This window comes from Argopecten irradians, chromosome 6, assembly GCF_041381155.1.
Source record: "Argopecten irradians isolate NY chromosome 6, Ai_NY, whole genome shotgun sequence".
Classification (NCBI taxonomy): Eukaryota; Metazoa; Mollusca; class Bivalvia; order Pectinida; family Pectinidae; genus Argopecten; species Argopecten irradians.
This window is the reverse complement of record NC_091139.1, coordinates 9,452,679-9,469,652: the sequence shown is the minus strand read 5'-3', so window position 1 is coordinate 9,469,652 and position 16,974 is coordinate 9,452,679. Positions and strand designations below refer to the sequence as shown.

Sequence of the window (16,974 nt, the reverse complement as noted above, 5' to 3'; positions counted from 1 at the left end):
ACAAACAAAATTTAGTTCATAACCCGATGAAATAAAACATAGTTAAATCAAAGCTTATTATTTATTTTTCACACGACTTGATAAAATAAAATACGTTTAAACGTAAGAGTCCGTTGATGTTCCAATGGATTGTTTTTTATATTTAAGTCAATACGGAACGTCGACGTCTATATTGTGACGTCTTGATAACGTCGGAATTTCGCGCCGCAATTCTTGGATATTTTCTTTCATAGTAGTATAATTAAGATATTGACGTTTTTTCAGTATTTTTAATTTGTCTGCTACGCGGATTCACACAGTTTGTAAACATTTTTCTACATACCCCAATGAAATTAAAAAAAATAGTGATATCAATACTTAAATGAAGAAAAAACACTTGTCAATTAGAAAGTCGGATTAAGTTGCAAAAAAAATAAAAAAAAAAAATTTACACATGATCTGGAAGACGTGCTTAAGAAACCCCTTACATGGGTTATCTTTTATAAGAACTTTGTTAACACTTACCACAATTAGGAATAGTAATTTGATTAGCCATGGCTTCTCTTGCTGTGTGATAATTGTAAGTCGCCTGTCCATTTCCATTCATAACAAAGTTAGCTCCATATGCAAACAGAACGTGGAATGATGTTGTTTCTGATATGGCTATATCTTCCATGTTATCCAACGTATCTCTCAATCTCCTGAACGAAACCGTCTGCATGCTAGCATTCATTGATCCAGTAATATCCATGACATTTTGGTTTTGATCATACCCCGGCCTTGTATTGTAGACCATGCCAACGGTATTGCTATTGACAGGAAAAGGGTAAGTAATATGGAGAAATTACCAGATAGTTAATTATATAAAAAAAACATGACTCCGTTTTGGAATAGGATTTGAGTGATATATTACTACAAACCTTATCAAAATTAACCTTATTTTGCCAGAGTTTGATTTTCTGTTTTTATTTTATTTTTATTTTTCATTATTAATAGAAAAATGATTTAGTAGGCAAGATATATCGATATGTTTGTGTCTTTGACATAGATTTATTAATAGAAGTGATGTATTAGGTAGGATATGTAGATATGTGTGTGCCCTTGGCATCGATTTATTAATAGGAGAAGTGACGCATTAGGTAGGATATATAGATATGTGTGTGCCCTTGGCATCGATTTATTAATAGAAGTGACGCATTAGGTAGGATATATAGATATGTGTGTGCCCTTGGCATCGATTTATTAATAGAAGTGACGCATTAGGTAGGATATATAGATATGTATGTGCCTTGGCAACGATTTATTAATAGGAGAAGTGATGCATTAGGTAGGATATATAGATATGTGTGTGCCCTTGGCATCGATTTATTAATAGGAGAAGTGATGCATTAGGTAGGATATATAGATATGTGTGTGCCCTTGGCATCGATTTATTAATAGGAGAAGTGATGCATTAGGTAGGAGATATATAGATATGTGTGTGCCCTTGGCATCGATTTATTAATAGAGAGTGATGAATTAGGTAGGATATATAGATATGAGTGTGCCCTTGGCATCGATTTATTAATAGGAATTGAGCATTAGGTAGGATATATAGATATGTGTGTGCCCTTGGCATCGATTTATTAATAGGAGAAGTGATGTATTAGGTAGGATATATAGATATGTGTGTGCCCTTGGCATCGATTTATTAATAGGAGAAGAGACGCATTAGGTAGGATATATAGATATGTGTGTGCCCTTGGCATCGATTTATTAATAGGAGAAGTGATACATTAGGTAGGATATATAGATATGTGTGTACCCTTGGCATCGATTTATTAATAGGAAAGGTGACGCATTAGGTAGGATATATGGATATGTGTGTGCCCTTGGCATCGATTTATTAATAGGAGAAGTGACGCATTAGGTAGGATATATAGATATGTGTGTGCCCTTGGCATCGATTTATTAATAGGAGAAGTGATACATTAGGTAGGATATATAGATATGTGTGTGCCCTTGGCATCGATTTATTAATAGGAGAAGTGATACATTAGGTAGGATATATAGATATGTGTGTGCCCTTGGCATCGATTTATTAATAGAAGTGATGTATTAGGTAGGATATATAGATATGTGTGTGCCCTTGGCATCGATTTATTAATAGAAGTGACGCATTAGGTAGGATATATAGATATGTGTGTGCCCTTGGCATCGATTTATTAATAGAAGTGATGTATTAGGTAGGATATATAGATATGTGTGTGCCCTTGGCATGATTTATTAATAGAAGTGATGTATTAGGTAGGATATATAGATATGTGTGTGCCCTTGGCATCGATTTATTAATAGAAGTGATGTATTAGGTAGGATATATAGATATGTGTGTGCCCTTGGCATCGATTTATTAATAGGAGAAGTGATACATTAGGTAGGATATATAGATATGTGTGTGCCTTTGGCATCGATTTATTAATAGAAGTGATGTATTAGGTAGGATATATAGATATGTGTGTGCCCTTGGCATCGATTTATTAATAGAAGTGATGTATTAGGTAGGATATATAGATATGTGTGTGTGCCCTTGGCATTGATTTATTAATAGAAGTGATGTATTAGGTAGGATATATAGATATGTGTGTGCCCTTGGCATCGATTTATTAATAGGAAAGGTGACGCATTAGGTAGGATATATAGATATGTGTGTGCCCTTGGCATCGATTTATTAATAGAAGTGATGTATTAGGTAGGATATATAGATATGTGTGTGCCTTTGGCATCGATTTATTAATAGAAGTGATGTATTAGGTAGGATATATAGATATGTGTGTGCCCTTGGCATCGATTATATCAATAGAAGTGATGCATTAGGTAGGATATATAGATATGTGTGTGCCCTTGGCATCGATTTATTAATAGAAGTGATGTATTAGGTAGGATATATAGATATGTGTGTGCCCTTGGCATTGATTTATTAATAGAAGTGATGTATTAGGTAGGATATATAGATATGTGTGTGCCCTTGGCATCGATTTATTAATAGAAGTGATGTATTAGGTAGGATATATAGATATGTGTGTGCCCTTGGCATCGATTTATTAATAGAAGTGATGTATTAGGTAGGATATATAGATATGTGTGTGCCCTTGGCATCGATTTATTAATAGAAGTGATGTATTAGGTAGGATATATAGATATGTGTGTGCCCTTGGCATCGATTTATTAATAGAAGTGATGTATTAGGTAGGATATATAGATATGTGTGTGTACCCTTGGCATCGATTTATTAATAGAAGTGATGTATTAGGTAGGATATATAGATATGTGTGTGCCCTTGGCATCGATTATATCAATAGAAGTGATGCATTAGGTAGGATATATAGATATGTGTGTGCCCTTGGCATCGATTTATTAATAGAAGTGATGTATTAGGTAGGATATATAGATATGTGTGTGCCCTTGGCATCGATTTATTAATAGGAAAGGTGACGCATTAGGTAGGATATATAAATATGTGTGTGCCCTTTGGCATCGATTTATTAATAGAAGTGATGTATTAGGTAGGATATATAGATATGTGTGTGCCCTTGGCATCGATTTATTAATAGAAGTGATGTATTAGGAAGGATATATAGATATGTGTGTGCCCTTGGCATCGATTTATTAATAGAAGTGATGTATTAGGTAGGATATATAGATATGTGTGTGCCCTTGGCATCGATTTATTAATAGAAGTGATGTATTAGGTAGGATATATAGATATGTGTGTGCCCTTGGCATCGATTTATTAATAGAAGTGATGTATTAGGTGGATATATAGATAGTGTGTGCCCTTGGCATAGAAGTGATGTATTAGGTAGGATATATAGATATGTGTGTGCCCTTGGCATTGATTTATTAATAGAAGTGATGTATTAGGTAGGATATATAGATATGTGTGTGCCCTTGGCATCGATTTATTAATAGAAGTGATGTATTAGGAAGGATATATAGATATGTGTGTGCCCTTGGCATCGATTTATTAATAGAAGTGATGTATTAGGTAGGATATATAGATATGTGTGTGCCCTTGGCATCGATTTATTAATAGAAGTGATGCATTAGGTAGGATATATAGATATGAGTGTGCCCTTGGCATCGATTTATTAATAGAAGTGATGTATTAGGTAGGATATATAGATATGTGTGTGCCCTTGGCATCGATTTATTAATAGAAGTGATGTATTAGGTAGGATATATAGATATGTGTGTGTGCCCTTGGCATCGATTTATTAATAGAAGTGATGTATTAGGTAGGATATATAGATATGTGTGTGCCTTTGGCATCGATTTATTAATAGAAGTGATGTATTAGGTAGGATATATAGATATGTGTGTGCCCTTGGCATCGATTTATTAATAGAAGTGATGTATTAGGTAGGATATATAGATATGTGTGTGCCCTTGGCATCGATTTATTAATAGAAGTGATGTATTAGGTAGGATATATAGATATGTGTGTGCCCTTGGCATCGATTTATTAATAGAAGTGATGTATTAGGTAGGATATATAGATATGTGTGTGCCTTTGGCATCGATTTATTAATAGAAGTGACGCATTAGTAGGATATATAGATATGTGTGTGTCCCTTGGCATCGATTTATTAATAGGAAAGGTGACGCATTAGGTAGGATATATAAATATGTGTGTGCCCTTGGCATCGATTTATTAATAGAAGTGACGCATTAGGTAGGATATATAGATATGTGTGTGCCCTTGGCATCGATTTATTAATAGAAGTGATGTATTAGGTAGGATATATAGATATGTGTGTGCCCTTGGCATCGATTATATCAATAGAAGTGATGCATTAGGTAGGATATATAGATATGTGTGTGCCCTTGGCATCGATTTATTAATAGAAGTGATGTATTAGGTAGGATATATAGATATGTGTGTGCCTTTGGCATCGATTCATTAATAGAAGTGACGCATTAGGTAGGATATATAGATATGTGTGTGCCTTTGGCATCGATTATATTAATAGAAGTGACGCATTAGGTAGGATATATAGATATGTGTGTGCCCTTGACATCGATTTATTAATAGAAGTGACGCATTAGGTAGGATATATAGATATGTGTGTGCCCTTGACATCGATTTATTAATAGAAGTGATGTATTAGGTAGGATATATAGATATGTGTGTGCCCTTGACATCGATTTATTAATAGAAGTGACGCATTAGGTAGGATATATAGATATGTGTGTGCCCTTGACATCGATTTATTAATAGAAGTGGTGTATTAGGTAGGATATATAGATATGTGTGTGCCCTTGGCATCGATTATATCAATAGAAGTGATGCATTAGGTAGGATATATAGATATGTGTGTGCCCTTGGCATCGATTTATTAATAGAAGTGATGTATTAGGTAGGATATATAGATATGTGTGTGCCCTTGGCATCGATTTATTAATAGAAGTGATGCATTAGGTAGGATATATAGATATGTGTGTGCCTTTGGCATCGATTTATTAATAGAAGTGATGTATTAGGTAGGATATATAGATATGTGTGTGCCCTTGTCACAGATTTTAATAATAAAAGAAGTAGTGTATAAGGTAAGATGTATAGATACAGATATGTTTGGTACCTCATCTAGAGTTGCAAATTATCAATAATTACCTGTCCAGTACATATGTCCTGCCGAACGAGTCCATTGAGCTCACGTACATATCGGAATCTAACTGAAAGAGGAAACAAACTAACAAATTGTACCAGTGCCAAAAAGTGTCATTTTACCAAATAAGGTAATAAAGAGCGATTTTCCTCTAACAAATAAATAACCCAAACAAATCTTCTAAATATCAAAAAGAAATATACTTCTCAAACATATGCGTCATATCGATCAATTTCCCTTTATATATAGACACATTTTCCCTTAAAAAGACACGTTTCTCTAAAATTAGTTTTTCCTTCATTGTTATTCATTGTTATTTTTTCTCTCAAATGTTAAAAAAATTCTCCTCAACTGACAAAAATCCATTGGTTTAAGACAATCGAAATCCAAAAGATACCGTTATACTATAGAAAGACGTTGGACCATGGAATGGGTTTTGGATTTAAATTGTTTAGTTATTTTCTCAAGAACTGTCAAAATTGTGACTCTTGACTTTTGACGATGTTGAAAATAAGACACGGGGATAACTTACCATCATTTTATCACGTGATATCCCAAAAGACATCCACAATCCGTCCCTAAGCGCCCCGTTCTGGTATGTAAATGTATGAATAAACTTGATGTAGTTCGAGTTTGGCATAACCTGCCATTCCAGACTGTGTTTTCCATCAGTGGACTGGACGGAACCGCTGCAGTAATAAGCAGGAGGTGGGATCTCAGGTTCCGGGGTGGATACATCCGGTTCCGGTTCTGATGTGGATGACATATCTGTACACGAGACAACATTCAGATTAATAAAACAAACTGTGGTCTCGAAGTGTCATTATGACTCATGATTTTTGGAAGAAGAAGTAGTTTACAGATAGCACATTGAACAATGATTTTGGAGATTTTCAACATAATCTTAATTGTAATAATTATATGAGTCTGTCCACTTGTACTTCATTTGTCAATACATTGACATCTTTACATCGGAACACGATAACTCCACTTTTTCAGAGTGATATCCCTTTTGTTACAAAACGACTGGACTGTTAAGCCAGGTTTATTGTACCGCAATTAAACGAGTAAGTAGACGAATTTCATTCCTCGTGTGTGTAAATGTTGCTACAATGCACAGTAATACTCACCACATTTGTCGATGGTGTAGTTCATAGGTGTATATGCTCTCGAGTTTCCATGGTAAGAATACAAATGAATTCCGCCAATTTCTTGAAAATTAGGTCCATCAGCAAAGATGATGTAGAACCCAGTTGCTGCTGTTTCTGGGAACTGAACATCCTGGTTATCTAAGGTATCCCTCTTTCTGTAGAAAGTTACGGACGTGACTCCGCTATTCCTGTTTCCAGTGACATTCATTACGTTTGACACTTGGTCTACTGGCGGCATAGAGCGAGCAGTCATGCCGAAAGTGTTGCTGTTAACAAAAAATAAATAAAATTTACAGAATATTGATCGATCGTAATAATGCAAAGATATTTGTCCGTAGTAGTAACCATTGGTTGTTATGTGGGATAAACGTCTTCCTCGTGCAAACTAGTGGTGTAAGGAAATATATTCGGTAGTCTTTGACATACAAAAACATATGTCGCTATAAACATAGAGGATATTGCATGTCTTGAACATGAGTTGATACACATACATGAACTATGAAGTGTATTACAGAAGTATTAATATGCCGAAAACATTTAGGCGAGTGACATATCAAAATATTTAACACATTAATTTCATACTGCGTAGGCATACGTAGGATATTTTTTTCTTCGCATTAATAGTATAAATGATAATTTCGGCAAAACCTTTTAATATCGTTCTCAAAAAGTATGAACTGAAACGAAGTAGAGGACAATACTGATAAATAGTTATGTTTGTTTGTTTTATCAATACCAGTGACAAATTCATATATTCTTATTCATTCATATAAACTTTAACGAGTTTGCTTCTCCAAATTCGTGAGTGTAAATCGTGCGCCATTTAAAACTGTTTTTGTCCTGCTAAAGAATAAGATATATACATATCGGTCCATACCTCGAGCTTTTTTTGCTCAAAATTTTCATGAAATAAACACTAAACAATAGGATGGCTCTTACTTTTTTTGCATATACCCCTGATATAAAGGGGAAGCCGTTTATTTTCAATAATGTATTATCATAAGGAAATATTATTTGAAATTTCTTGAAATATTTTAGCAGAGGTGAACGAAAACAATGCTACCAGCAAAAATAGCATAACACATATTACCTAAGCGTAAACAGAAATCAAAGGATGATGATAATAATATGTATGATACAAAGATATGTTAAATAAAAACAACCATAAATTCACACATAAAAGGTGGTAGGACGGGGTTGGTCGGACGGATGTTTTATAATTCTGCTACCCACTATAACAGTATATAAATGTAGAATTTAATTTTGATTTTTCCCCAATTTTCCAAGATGGCGTCTGAAGCTGTATAGAAGGGGCAGCATTTTATCGATTCCTTACCTATCATGCAGGTGCACTTACCCACATAACATTTACACGAAAAGACCACTCAATATCTTGCTACTTACCTTACTTATAAATAGACCCTACCATTGCCTTTCTTACCTTACTTATAAATAGACCCTACCATTGCCTTTCTTACCTTAATTATAAATAGACCCTACCATTGCCTTTCTTACCTTAATTATAAATAGACCCTACCATTGCCTTTCTTACCTTACTTATAAATAGACCCTACCATTGCCTTTCTTACCTTAATTATAAATAGACCCTACCATTGCCTTTCTTACCTTACTTATAAATAGACCCTACCATTGCCTTTCTTACCTTAATTATAAATAGACCCTACCATTGCCTTTCTTACCTGTCTAACAAGTAGACTGTACCGGTGTCCGTTATATAACTGGTGTATATATCAGCATCAGTCTGAAAATCGAACAAAAATATCCAGTTATGGTGAATTGATAGATTACCAAGGCTATTGTGATCACTGCCGTAAAGACCTTAAGTGTTTGAGATCGTTTATTTTTTTTGAAGGTAATAATGGTGTTTTATAAATTGACAAACAACATCATTTCAATTCATATCTGAAGTTGTCATCTTTGCATGTTAGACAGTATTTGCCTGATATATCTTCCTAATAAAGCTTATTTTTGTTATTCTTTAATAGAAAGTACATAAATTGTATTCATCCCGGTGAAGCATTTTGCTTGTCAGCATGATATACTGCTGATATCGAAGATATCGTTTTCTAATTGAATATGCTGCCCATATGCTCGATATCATTCCATGATCGTAAAAGGCAATTAAATTTTGGGATCCTATCTTTTCTCTCCAACTTTATTTTTTCTTCCTATGTCTCCCTTGCCACCGCCTTACATTTAGCCTTTCGGCGTGCGCTCGCCCTTTGTTGGAAATGCTTTAGGTTTCGTCTTCTGTTCGTTCGAGACACACCTTAGTCTATACAAGTGGTAGTTTCTGTTATAATATTAGTGCTCAGCATTAATTTGGATAACAGGTTTGCCCGTTAGGAGTAAAATGTGACTGGTCGGGGTGTGCTGTTCGATGTTTTTGCGGCATACTTCAGTGTTATAGCACTATAAATGAGCAACAGTTCCTTAATTACAAGATGATACAACACACAAGTATCGCAGCTCTCAACACAAATAGACATTCACATACTTAAATGACTTTTAATACGACGATAAGCCTTATCAACAATTTACATACCTATGTCAGATTGTATATAAATCATCTGTATGTAAAGAATGTAGTCTTACCATGGATTGACTGCGTAGAGAAAAGCCAACAGCCATCCACCTGTCGTTAGCGATAGTAGCTTCATGGGTAAACTTTATGTAATCTGATCCGGCTGTTACCTCCCAACGTAGCGTGTGGGTTCCAAGTCGTACAACCGTGTTGCAAGTCATACTATGGGGTTCGGCAGTTCCTTCGGGAGCTGGAGTTGGTTCGGCAGTTACCTCTGGATTCGGTTCGGCTGTTCCTTCGGGATTAGGTTCGGCAGTTCCTTCGGGATTCGGTTCGGCTGTTCCTTCGGGATTTGGTTCGGCTGTTCCTTCGGGATTAGGTTCGGCTGTTCCTTCGGGATTTGGTTCGGCTGTTCCTTCGGGATTTGGTTCGGCAGTTCCTTCGGCATTTGGTTCGGCAGTTCCTTCGGGATTAGGTTCGGCAGTTCCTTCGGGATTTGGCTCGGCTGTTCCTTCGGGATTTGGTTCAGATGTTGGTTCACCTGAACTAGACCCGGAACTTCCAGTATATCTAACAGGAAAATGCTGACAACCGGTTCTGTAACCTTAAAAATAAATATAAAATGGAAACGTTACAGAAATGATAACGTTCGAATTGACAATGTTCTTCTGAAAATTACGGCAGTGACTTTAACATGACAACTTAAAACCTAAAAGTTGTCTGAGACACTATATATATACGTATACTGTTTGGTGGGATACTCAAGCAATGATAATTATTTTCTAAAACTACCAACAATAGCCTTGACCTGACAATCTTGTTGACGATTTCTAAACAATAAACATATGTGTCGTTTGGTGAAAAGGGAAAACATTTTGACATATTTCAAACGGATAGACGGACGAAGAGATGGATAGAATTGTCAGGGAACTGATTACATTAGAAAACAAACGATAAATAGTGTTACATCTCAACGCCATAAATCATGGAGTGATGATGATCGTGTTGAATGCCAGTTCGACGGATTTAGCAACCTTGTTGGCACTTGTAGATGTTGAATATAAAATGTACATGTAAATGAATTTATTTTAAAAACTTTGTTCGGTAGAAAAACATAATTATGTCCCTATGTGTCGGGATACATTGCCATCGAAAAAATAATTTTCCAGGAAGATTCTAGGTGTATTCTTCCATAAGAAGGCCCTTTAGGAAAGACAATTCTCAAAATGTAATTAACCTTTGTATCTTGTATTTGGCAGGAAACAACCCACAATCACGGGGAACATTTTACAATCAGGGGGAACAATTCACTATCAGAAGGAATAATTCATAATCAGGGGGATAATTCACAATCAGGGGGATAATTCACAATCAGGGAGATAATTCACAATCAGGGAGAATAATTCACAATGAGGGGGATAACTTACGATAAGGGAGAGAAACTCACAATCAGAGGAGAAAAAAGTCACAATCGAGGGAACAACTCAAAATCAGTGAGGGAACAAATTGTCATCGGAGGAACAACTTACAATTAGAGGAGGAAAAGTTAAAACTAAAGGGAACATGCCTCAATCGAGAGGACAAACTCACCATCAGGACGCAATCCAAGCCCAACCCAAGATTCTGTCTCGACCTCAAGTAGAACTTCGTAGGAAAGACAATTCTCAAAATGTAATTAACCTTTGTATCTTGTATTTGGCAGGAAACAACCCACAATCACGGGGAACATTTTACAATCAGGGGGAACAATTCACGATCAGAAGGAATAATTCATAATCAGGGGGATAATTCACAATCAGGGGGATAATTCACAATCAGGGAGAATAATTCACAATGAGGGGGATAACTTACGATAAGGGAGAGAAACTCACAATCAGAGGAGAAAAAAGTCACAATCGAGGGAACAACTCAAAATCAGTGAGGGAACAAATTGTCATCGGAGGAACAACTTACAATTAGAGGAGGAAAAGTTAAAACTAAAGGGAACATGCCTCAATCGAGAGGACAAACTCACCATCAGGACGCAATCCAAGCCCAACCCAAGATTCTGTCTCGACCTCAAGTAGAACTTCTAGCTCCTGTTCTGTCTGAAAGTACAAAATGTATCACCAACTATTTATTCAGTTACATCCTAGGCATATATGGTTATATTGTTATATGCTGTAAATTGTTATACATACCTGGGTAAAATATTGTCAATGACCTCATAAGCATGTCATTAATTGTATAGATAAACTGATATTTGAATATTCTAGCTGTCAATTAATTTGGCTAAAATGTGCTCTTTTTTTCATACAAATATGCAATTAAGTATTGGTTAATCATCCTAATTGGTTCAAATAGTTTGTGACTCATCATCCATACTTACTTCCAAGACTCTGTGATACATTTGGAACTGTGCAGAAAGGTTGGTGTGAATGTACAACGATTTGTCGACTGAGGTAGTCCGGAGCGTTGATTCTGGAAAGAAATAAGCAACCATGGTAACATCATAGCACAAACTAATTAGCATAACATCAATTTCGATTCGAAGTTTTATACAATATTATACATGTACTATAAATCAGGATAACAAACTGTAAGATGAACAAACTTGCATGTGCTTTCTTTATTTCTTCTCATAAACATTCATCTACTAACATTTTCACAGAACTCTCCGGACCAGGGCTAGTCACCATGGTCACAGAACTGTCCGGACCAGCCCTAGTTACCATGGTCACAGAACTGTCCAGACCAGCCGGGGTCTCAGTGACTTAGTCTATGTATCTACATGTACTCACATGTTCACAGAACTGTCCAGACCAGCCGGGGTCGCAGTGACAAAGCCTATGTATCTACTCACATATTCACAGAACTGTCCGGACCAGTCGGGGTCTCAGTGACAAAGCCTATGTATCTACTCACATATTCACAGAACTGTCCAGACCAGTCGGGGTCTCAGTGACAAAGCCTATGTATCTACTCACATATTCACAGAACTGTCCAGACCAGTCGGGGTCTCAGTGACAAAGCCTATGTATCTACTCACATATTCACAGTACTGTCCAGACCAGTCGGGGTCTCGGTGACAAAGCCTATGTATCTACTCACATATTCACAGTACTGTCCAGACAAGTCGGGGTCTCAGTGACATAATCTATGTATCTACATGTACTCACATGTTCACGGAACTGTCCAGACCAGTCGGGGTCTCAGTGACAAAGCCTATGTATCTACTCACATATTCACAGTACTGTCCAGACAAGTCGGGGTCTCGGTGACAAAGCCCACGTATCTACTCACCATGTTCACAAAACTGTCCGAACCAGCCGGGATCACAGTAGCACTGCCGTTTGGGATATGAGGTAGCTTCCACGTAAGCACACAGACCATGACTACTGCAGTCAGTGTTGGCCTCACAGTCATCTGAAATTAAGGCGAAGCGGCATCACAGTCAGTAAAACTCATCTCACACAGATAAGTAATAATTACTAGACGTCACTTAAAATGTAAATAAATAAATGTTATCAATATATTTATTGTTGTTTTGAAAATGTTATGGATATAATGCATTAATGAAAACATGATAAAATGTTTGAAAATATTATGAGTATTATTCTATCTTTAAAATGTCATGAAATTTATTCGATCTGTGTAAACTGATAATTTGTTTTTAAAACGCATTGTTTATTTCGGTTTTGAAAGCATCAATGACTTGCATTACAAGGACCATCCTCATCAAACAAATGATTTGTTCCGTGTTTCAGACTTCGTAGTTAAAAACCTTTTTCGATTTCAAAGGATATTTTTCTAATGTCTTCTCTTAAATGATGTGATATCATTTTCAGATTTGATAGTGTACGCATCCTAACTTACTCATAAATTGACAGTGGTCTCCATGGTAACGACTGATACACTGACATGTGTAACCACCGCCGGGGAGGTCGATGACTGGCTGGCCGTTACATCTCTCAAACGATTCCGTAGATGATCCTGGAAAATTATCATCTACGTATTTATTTGAAGACATTAATAAGCCAATTTTGGCAATCAGATGTTGTTTATTCTAAAAGTCGGCAAATCAATATTACTTCACTAAAAAAAGATCATTTTCAAAAAGAAAAAGAAATAATAATAACAATCAAATAACAAACTTACTTGGAAGAATATTAATGTCTGCGCATGACCAGAAGATGTAGTCGCACGTTTGAAGCCTCCATTCTCCCGCCACTCTCGTCAACTGTAGAGAGCAGTTGTTACACGGCATGTCAGGAATGGTAACCTCATGATGGAGTGTTCTACAAAACGGACAGAAGACAGACAATGTCCTATAAAATGTATTCTCACACTCGAAATCCAACTTTACAGAATTATGAACACCAAATGATGAACGTTAATGAGTATCATCGCTAACTTATTTGAGAATACAAATATTTTACGCTCTGGATAATGGACCATGTATGGTTTGGGACATTTTGGCCCCCTAAGTTCGTCTTTTCAGCTTTTTAACGAAAAAGGGCACACACCATACATAGTCCTTTATCAAAGAGGGAAAGTGGTAGACTTTTACACTTTTAAAAACACAAAAATACAAGCTTCCATGGACATAGGTATTTATCAGTCTATCATAGTAATGAAAACAAAATGTATAATACACTTGACTTTGACAATATTATGAAAAAAATTAAGTATGTGTATAATAATTACGGAAAAACCATAAACAGGTGTCATTGACTTACGTTGGATCATTCCCACCAATATAGCCCTGGAAAAAGTCGTGGACGACATTCTCGTTGTGATCCAATATAGCTAAATGGTAGCCGCCCTGAAGAAAACAAAACAGAAACAAAATTAATTTAATGACTAAATTATCACACTTCTACCTAAAATAGAAGTCTACATCCTTGAAATACAGAGCATTATAATGTATGTAAGCAAAATATTAAGCACAATAAAGGTCTAGCAGTGATCGAAACAGCACAATATAATTGATTTTGTTTCTGCTGTCAGAATACAGTAATCAGCCTAACCTGCTACACGGATGGGTTTCTCGGTAAAATGATGTAAGTCTTCGTAAATATTCATCATAAAAATAATAATCCGTAAAGTTTTATGTTTCACACAAAAATCGATTCTACCTTTTGAAAGGTTCGATTCGCTTTCTAATGAAAAGCTGATACCGTCATGGCTACGTTAATCAAATATGATCCTATGAAGGAAATATATCGATTAAAACAACTCTTAAGGATATGTTTTTTATGATGGTATTTTTCTTGGAACTTCCTCATGAATAGTAATGAGGAATGGGTTTCCTTTGATACCACATGAAAGAGTTCTACTAGAATAAAAAACGGAGACACCAAGTTAACTAAGAAACTTGATAGTAAATGTGCACCTCGTTGGCCAGAGCGAGAATTCTAAACGACCACCTATGGGAGACATCTTTTATCGGCGGTGTATATTACATTATAAAATGGCGATGCTGAAATACAACTAGAAAATGCTTTAAATGAGTCGTAAACAAATGTATTTTCAATGATATTTTAAACAGGTAGATTCGCGAAAGTAATTAAAGATGAATCAGAAAACTAATTCATTAATAATCATGGTCCAGAGGGGAATTAAACGTTACTAAGCTTTCAATATTAGGGATTAAATTAGCTTTCAGTATAAGGGACAATATTAGCTTTCAATTTTAGGGGACAATATTAGCTTTTAGTTTTAGGGACAAAATTAGCTTTCAGTTTTAGGGACAATATTAGCTTTCAGTTTTAGGGACAAAATTAGCTTTCAGTTTTAGGGACAAAATTAGCTTTCAGTATTAGGGACAAAATTAGCTTTCAGTTTTAGGGACAATATTAGCTTTCAGTTTTAGGGACAAAATTAGCTTTCAGTTTTAGGGACAAAATTAGCTTTCAGTTTTAGGGACAAAATTAGCTTTCAATATTAGGGACAATATTAGCTTTCAGTATTAGGGACAAAATTAGCTTTCAATATAAAGTACAATATTAGTTTTTAGTATTAGGGACAAAATTAGCTTTCAGTATAAGGGACAATATTAGCTTTCAGTATAAGGGACAATATTAGCTGTCAGTTTTAGGGACAATATTAGCTGTCAGTATTAGGGACAATATCAGCTTTCAGTATTAAGGAAAAAATTAGCTTTCAGTATAAGAGACAATATTAGTTTTCAGTATAAGGGACAAAATTAGCTTTCGGTATTAGGGACAATATTAACTGTCAGCTTTAGGGACAATATTAGCTGTCGGTATTAGGGACAATATTAGCTGTCAGTATTAGGGACAATATTACATGTATCTGTCAGTATTAGAGACAATATTAGCTTTCAGTATTAGGGAACAATATTAGCTTTCAGTATAAGGGACAATATTAGCTGTCAGTTTTAGCGACAATATTAGCTGTCAGTATTAGGGACAATAGGACAATTAGCTTTCAGTATTAGGGACAAAATTAGCTTTCAATATAAGGTACAATATTAGTTTTCAGTATTAAGGACAAATTAGCTTTCAATATAAGGTACAATATTAGTTTTTAGTATTAGGGATAAAATTAGCTTTCAGTATTAGGTATATACATGTAAGGGCGGACTGGTTCGCCTGTTTTCAGTGTCTTGTTCTGTAACTTAGTGTTATGGTGGGATGATATTAATAATCCCAAAAAGTACATACAAATTACATGCATCAGAGGCTGTCACATAGCTAAGTAACACTTTAAAAACCTCAAATTGCACAAATTAAAAACTCTGCTTCTGGTGTATGTATAGACACATGAATAGATTTTAGAATTGGAGGTAGTATGTAGTTCCGAATCAACCGGTTATTTAAAAATAGGAGCCGGATATTATTTAAAAAGACCAATCAAATCCTTCACACCTAAACACTTTCGTAATGTTTGAGCAGTCAATCTCTAAAGATCCTCATTTAAAATAGTCATTTAGTGTCTGAATCAGCCGAAGCTATTTCCACGCATGGACAGACCCTATATAGATACGTTATTGCGTGCCTATCTTATTTGTTGTTTGAAAGGAATCGTGATTCCCTCCATAACTTAATGTCATGCAAATTTTTAGTATTTCAGATGTGTATCCCAGATAGCCTACTTTCGCTAGGAGGGCACGGCACTAGAGGCTTCTTTATCGTTAAATGATATTTTGAAAGCCCACAGATCATCTTGTTCAGTACGTATGATAAAAACAACATTTTATTAGTCATTTGAAAAGATTTTTAATTATCTATGTACCGTTTGCCCTCTCAGAATCCCCTTACTTCATTTGCTATTCTTAAACATGCAATGTTTTGTACAGAATTGAATTAAAGCTGCGATAGAAGAGCGAAAAAAAACCCGAGTGATGATGACCGTTACACACCAATGCGTCAGGGGGTCACTATATAAAATGGAGGTCATATATGGTCATGTGCGGTCACCTCATCGTGCGTGTGAATGATAGTCTCTACCCCAATATACATGTATGTCATTATATGCAAAGTATAGATACGATTAAATACAGACATTAGAAAGAAGCGGTTATTTCCAAATGTAAGCACAAGTAAAGTTACAATAATTATTACTTCACAATCCCTTGAAAGTCATTTTTGAAAAAGATCATCGGTTAGTTATCGTAAAATAGTTATGCCAAAATTAAAGTGAGTTTGAT

General features: G+C 35.5%; 1 protein-coding gene across 2 annotated transcripts in view; it reads right to left on the bottom strand.

The window, feature by feature from the left end:
* The window catches only part of LOC138324920 (uncharacterized), a 50,650-nt gene that overhangs the window by 18,825 nt on the left and 14,851 nt on the right, over window positions 1-16,974 (bottom strand). For both annotated transcript variants that reach the window (XM_069270169.1, XM_069270168.1), the window contains exons 3-14: window positions 14,039-14,124; window positions 13,458-13,597; window positions 13,176-13,292; window positions 12,603-12,725; window positions 11,689-11,780; window positions 11,335-11,407; window positions 9,392-9,924; window positions 8,476-8,537; window positions 6,755-7,041; window positions 6,157-6,392; window positions 5,630-5,691; window positions 505-788 (exon numbers count right to left, since the gene is read on the bottom strand). In XM_069270169.1, the coding sequence (XP_069126270.1) occupies window positions 505-788; window positions 5,630-5,691; window positions 6,157-6,392; window positions 6,755-7,041; window positions 8,476-8,537; window positions 9,392-9,924; window positions 11,335-11,407; window positions 11,689-11,780; window positions 12,603-12,725; window positions 13,176-13,292; window positions 13,458-13,597; window positions 14,039-14,124 (2,095 nt within the window). The remainder of the gene's footprint in view (window positions 1-504; window positions 789-5,629; window positions 5,692-6,156; window positions 6,393-6,754; window positions 7,042-8,475; window positions 8,538-9,391; window positions 9,925-11,334; window positions 11,408-11,688; window positions 11,781-12,602; window positions 12,726-13,175; window positions 13,293-13,457; window positions 13,598-14,038; window positions 14,125-16,974) is intronic.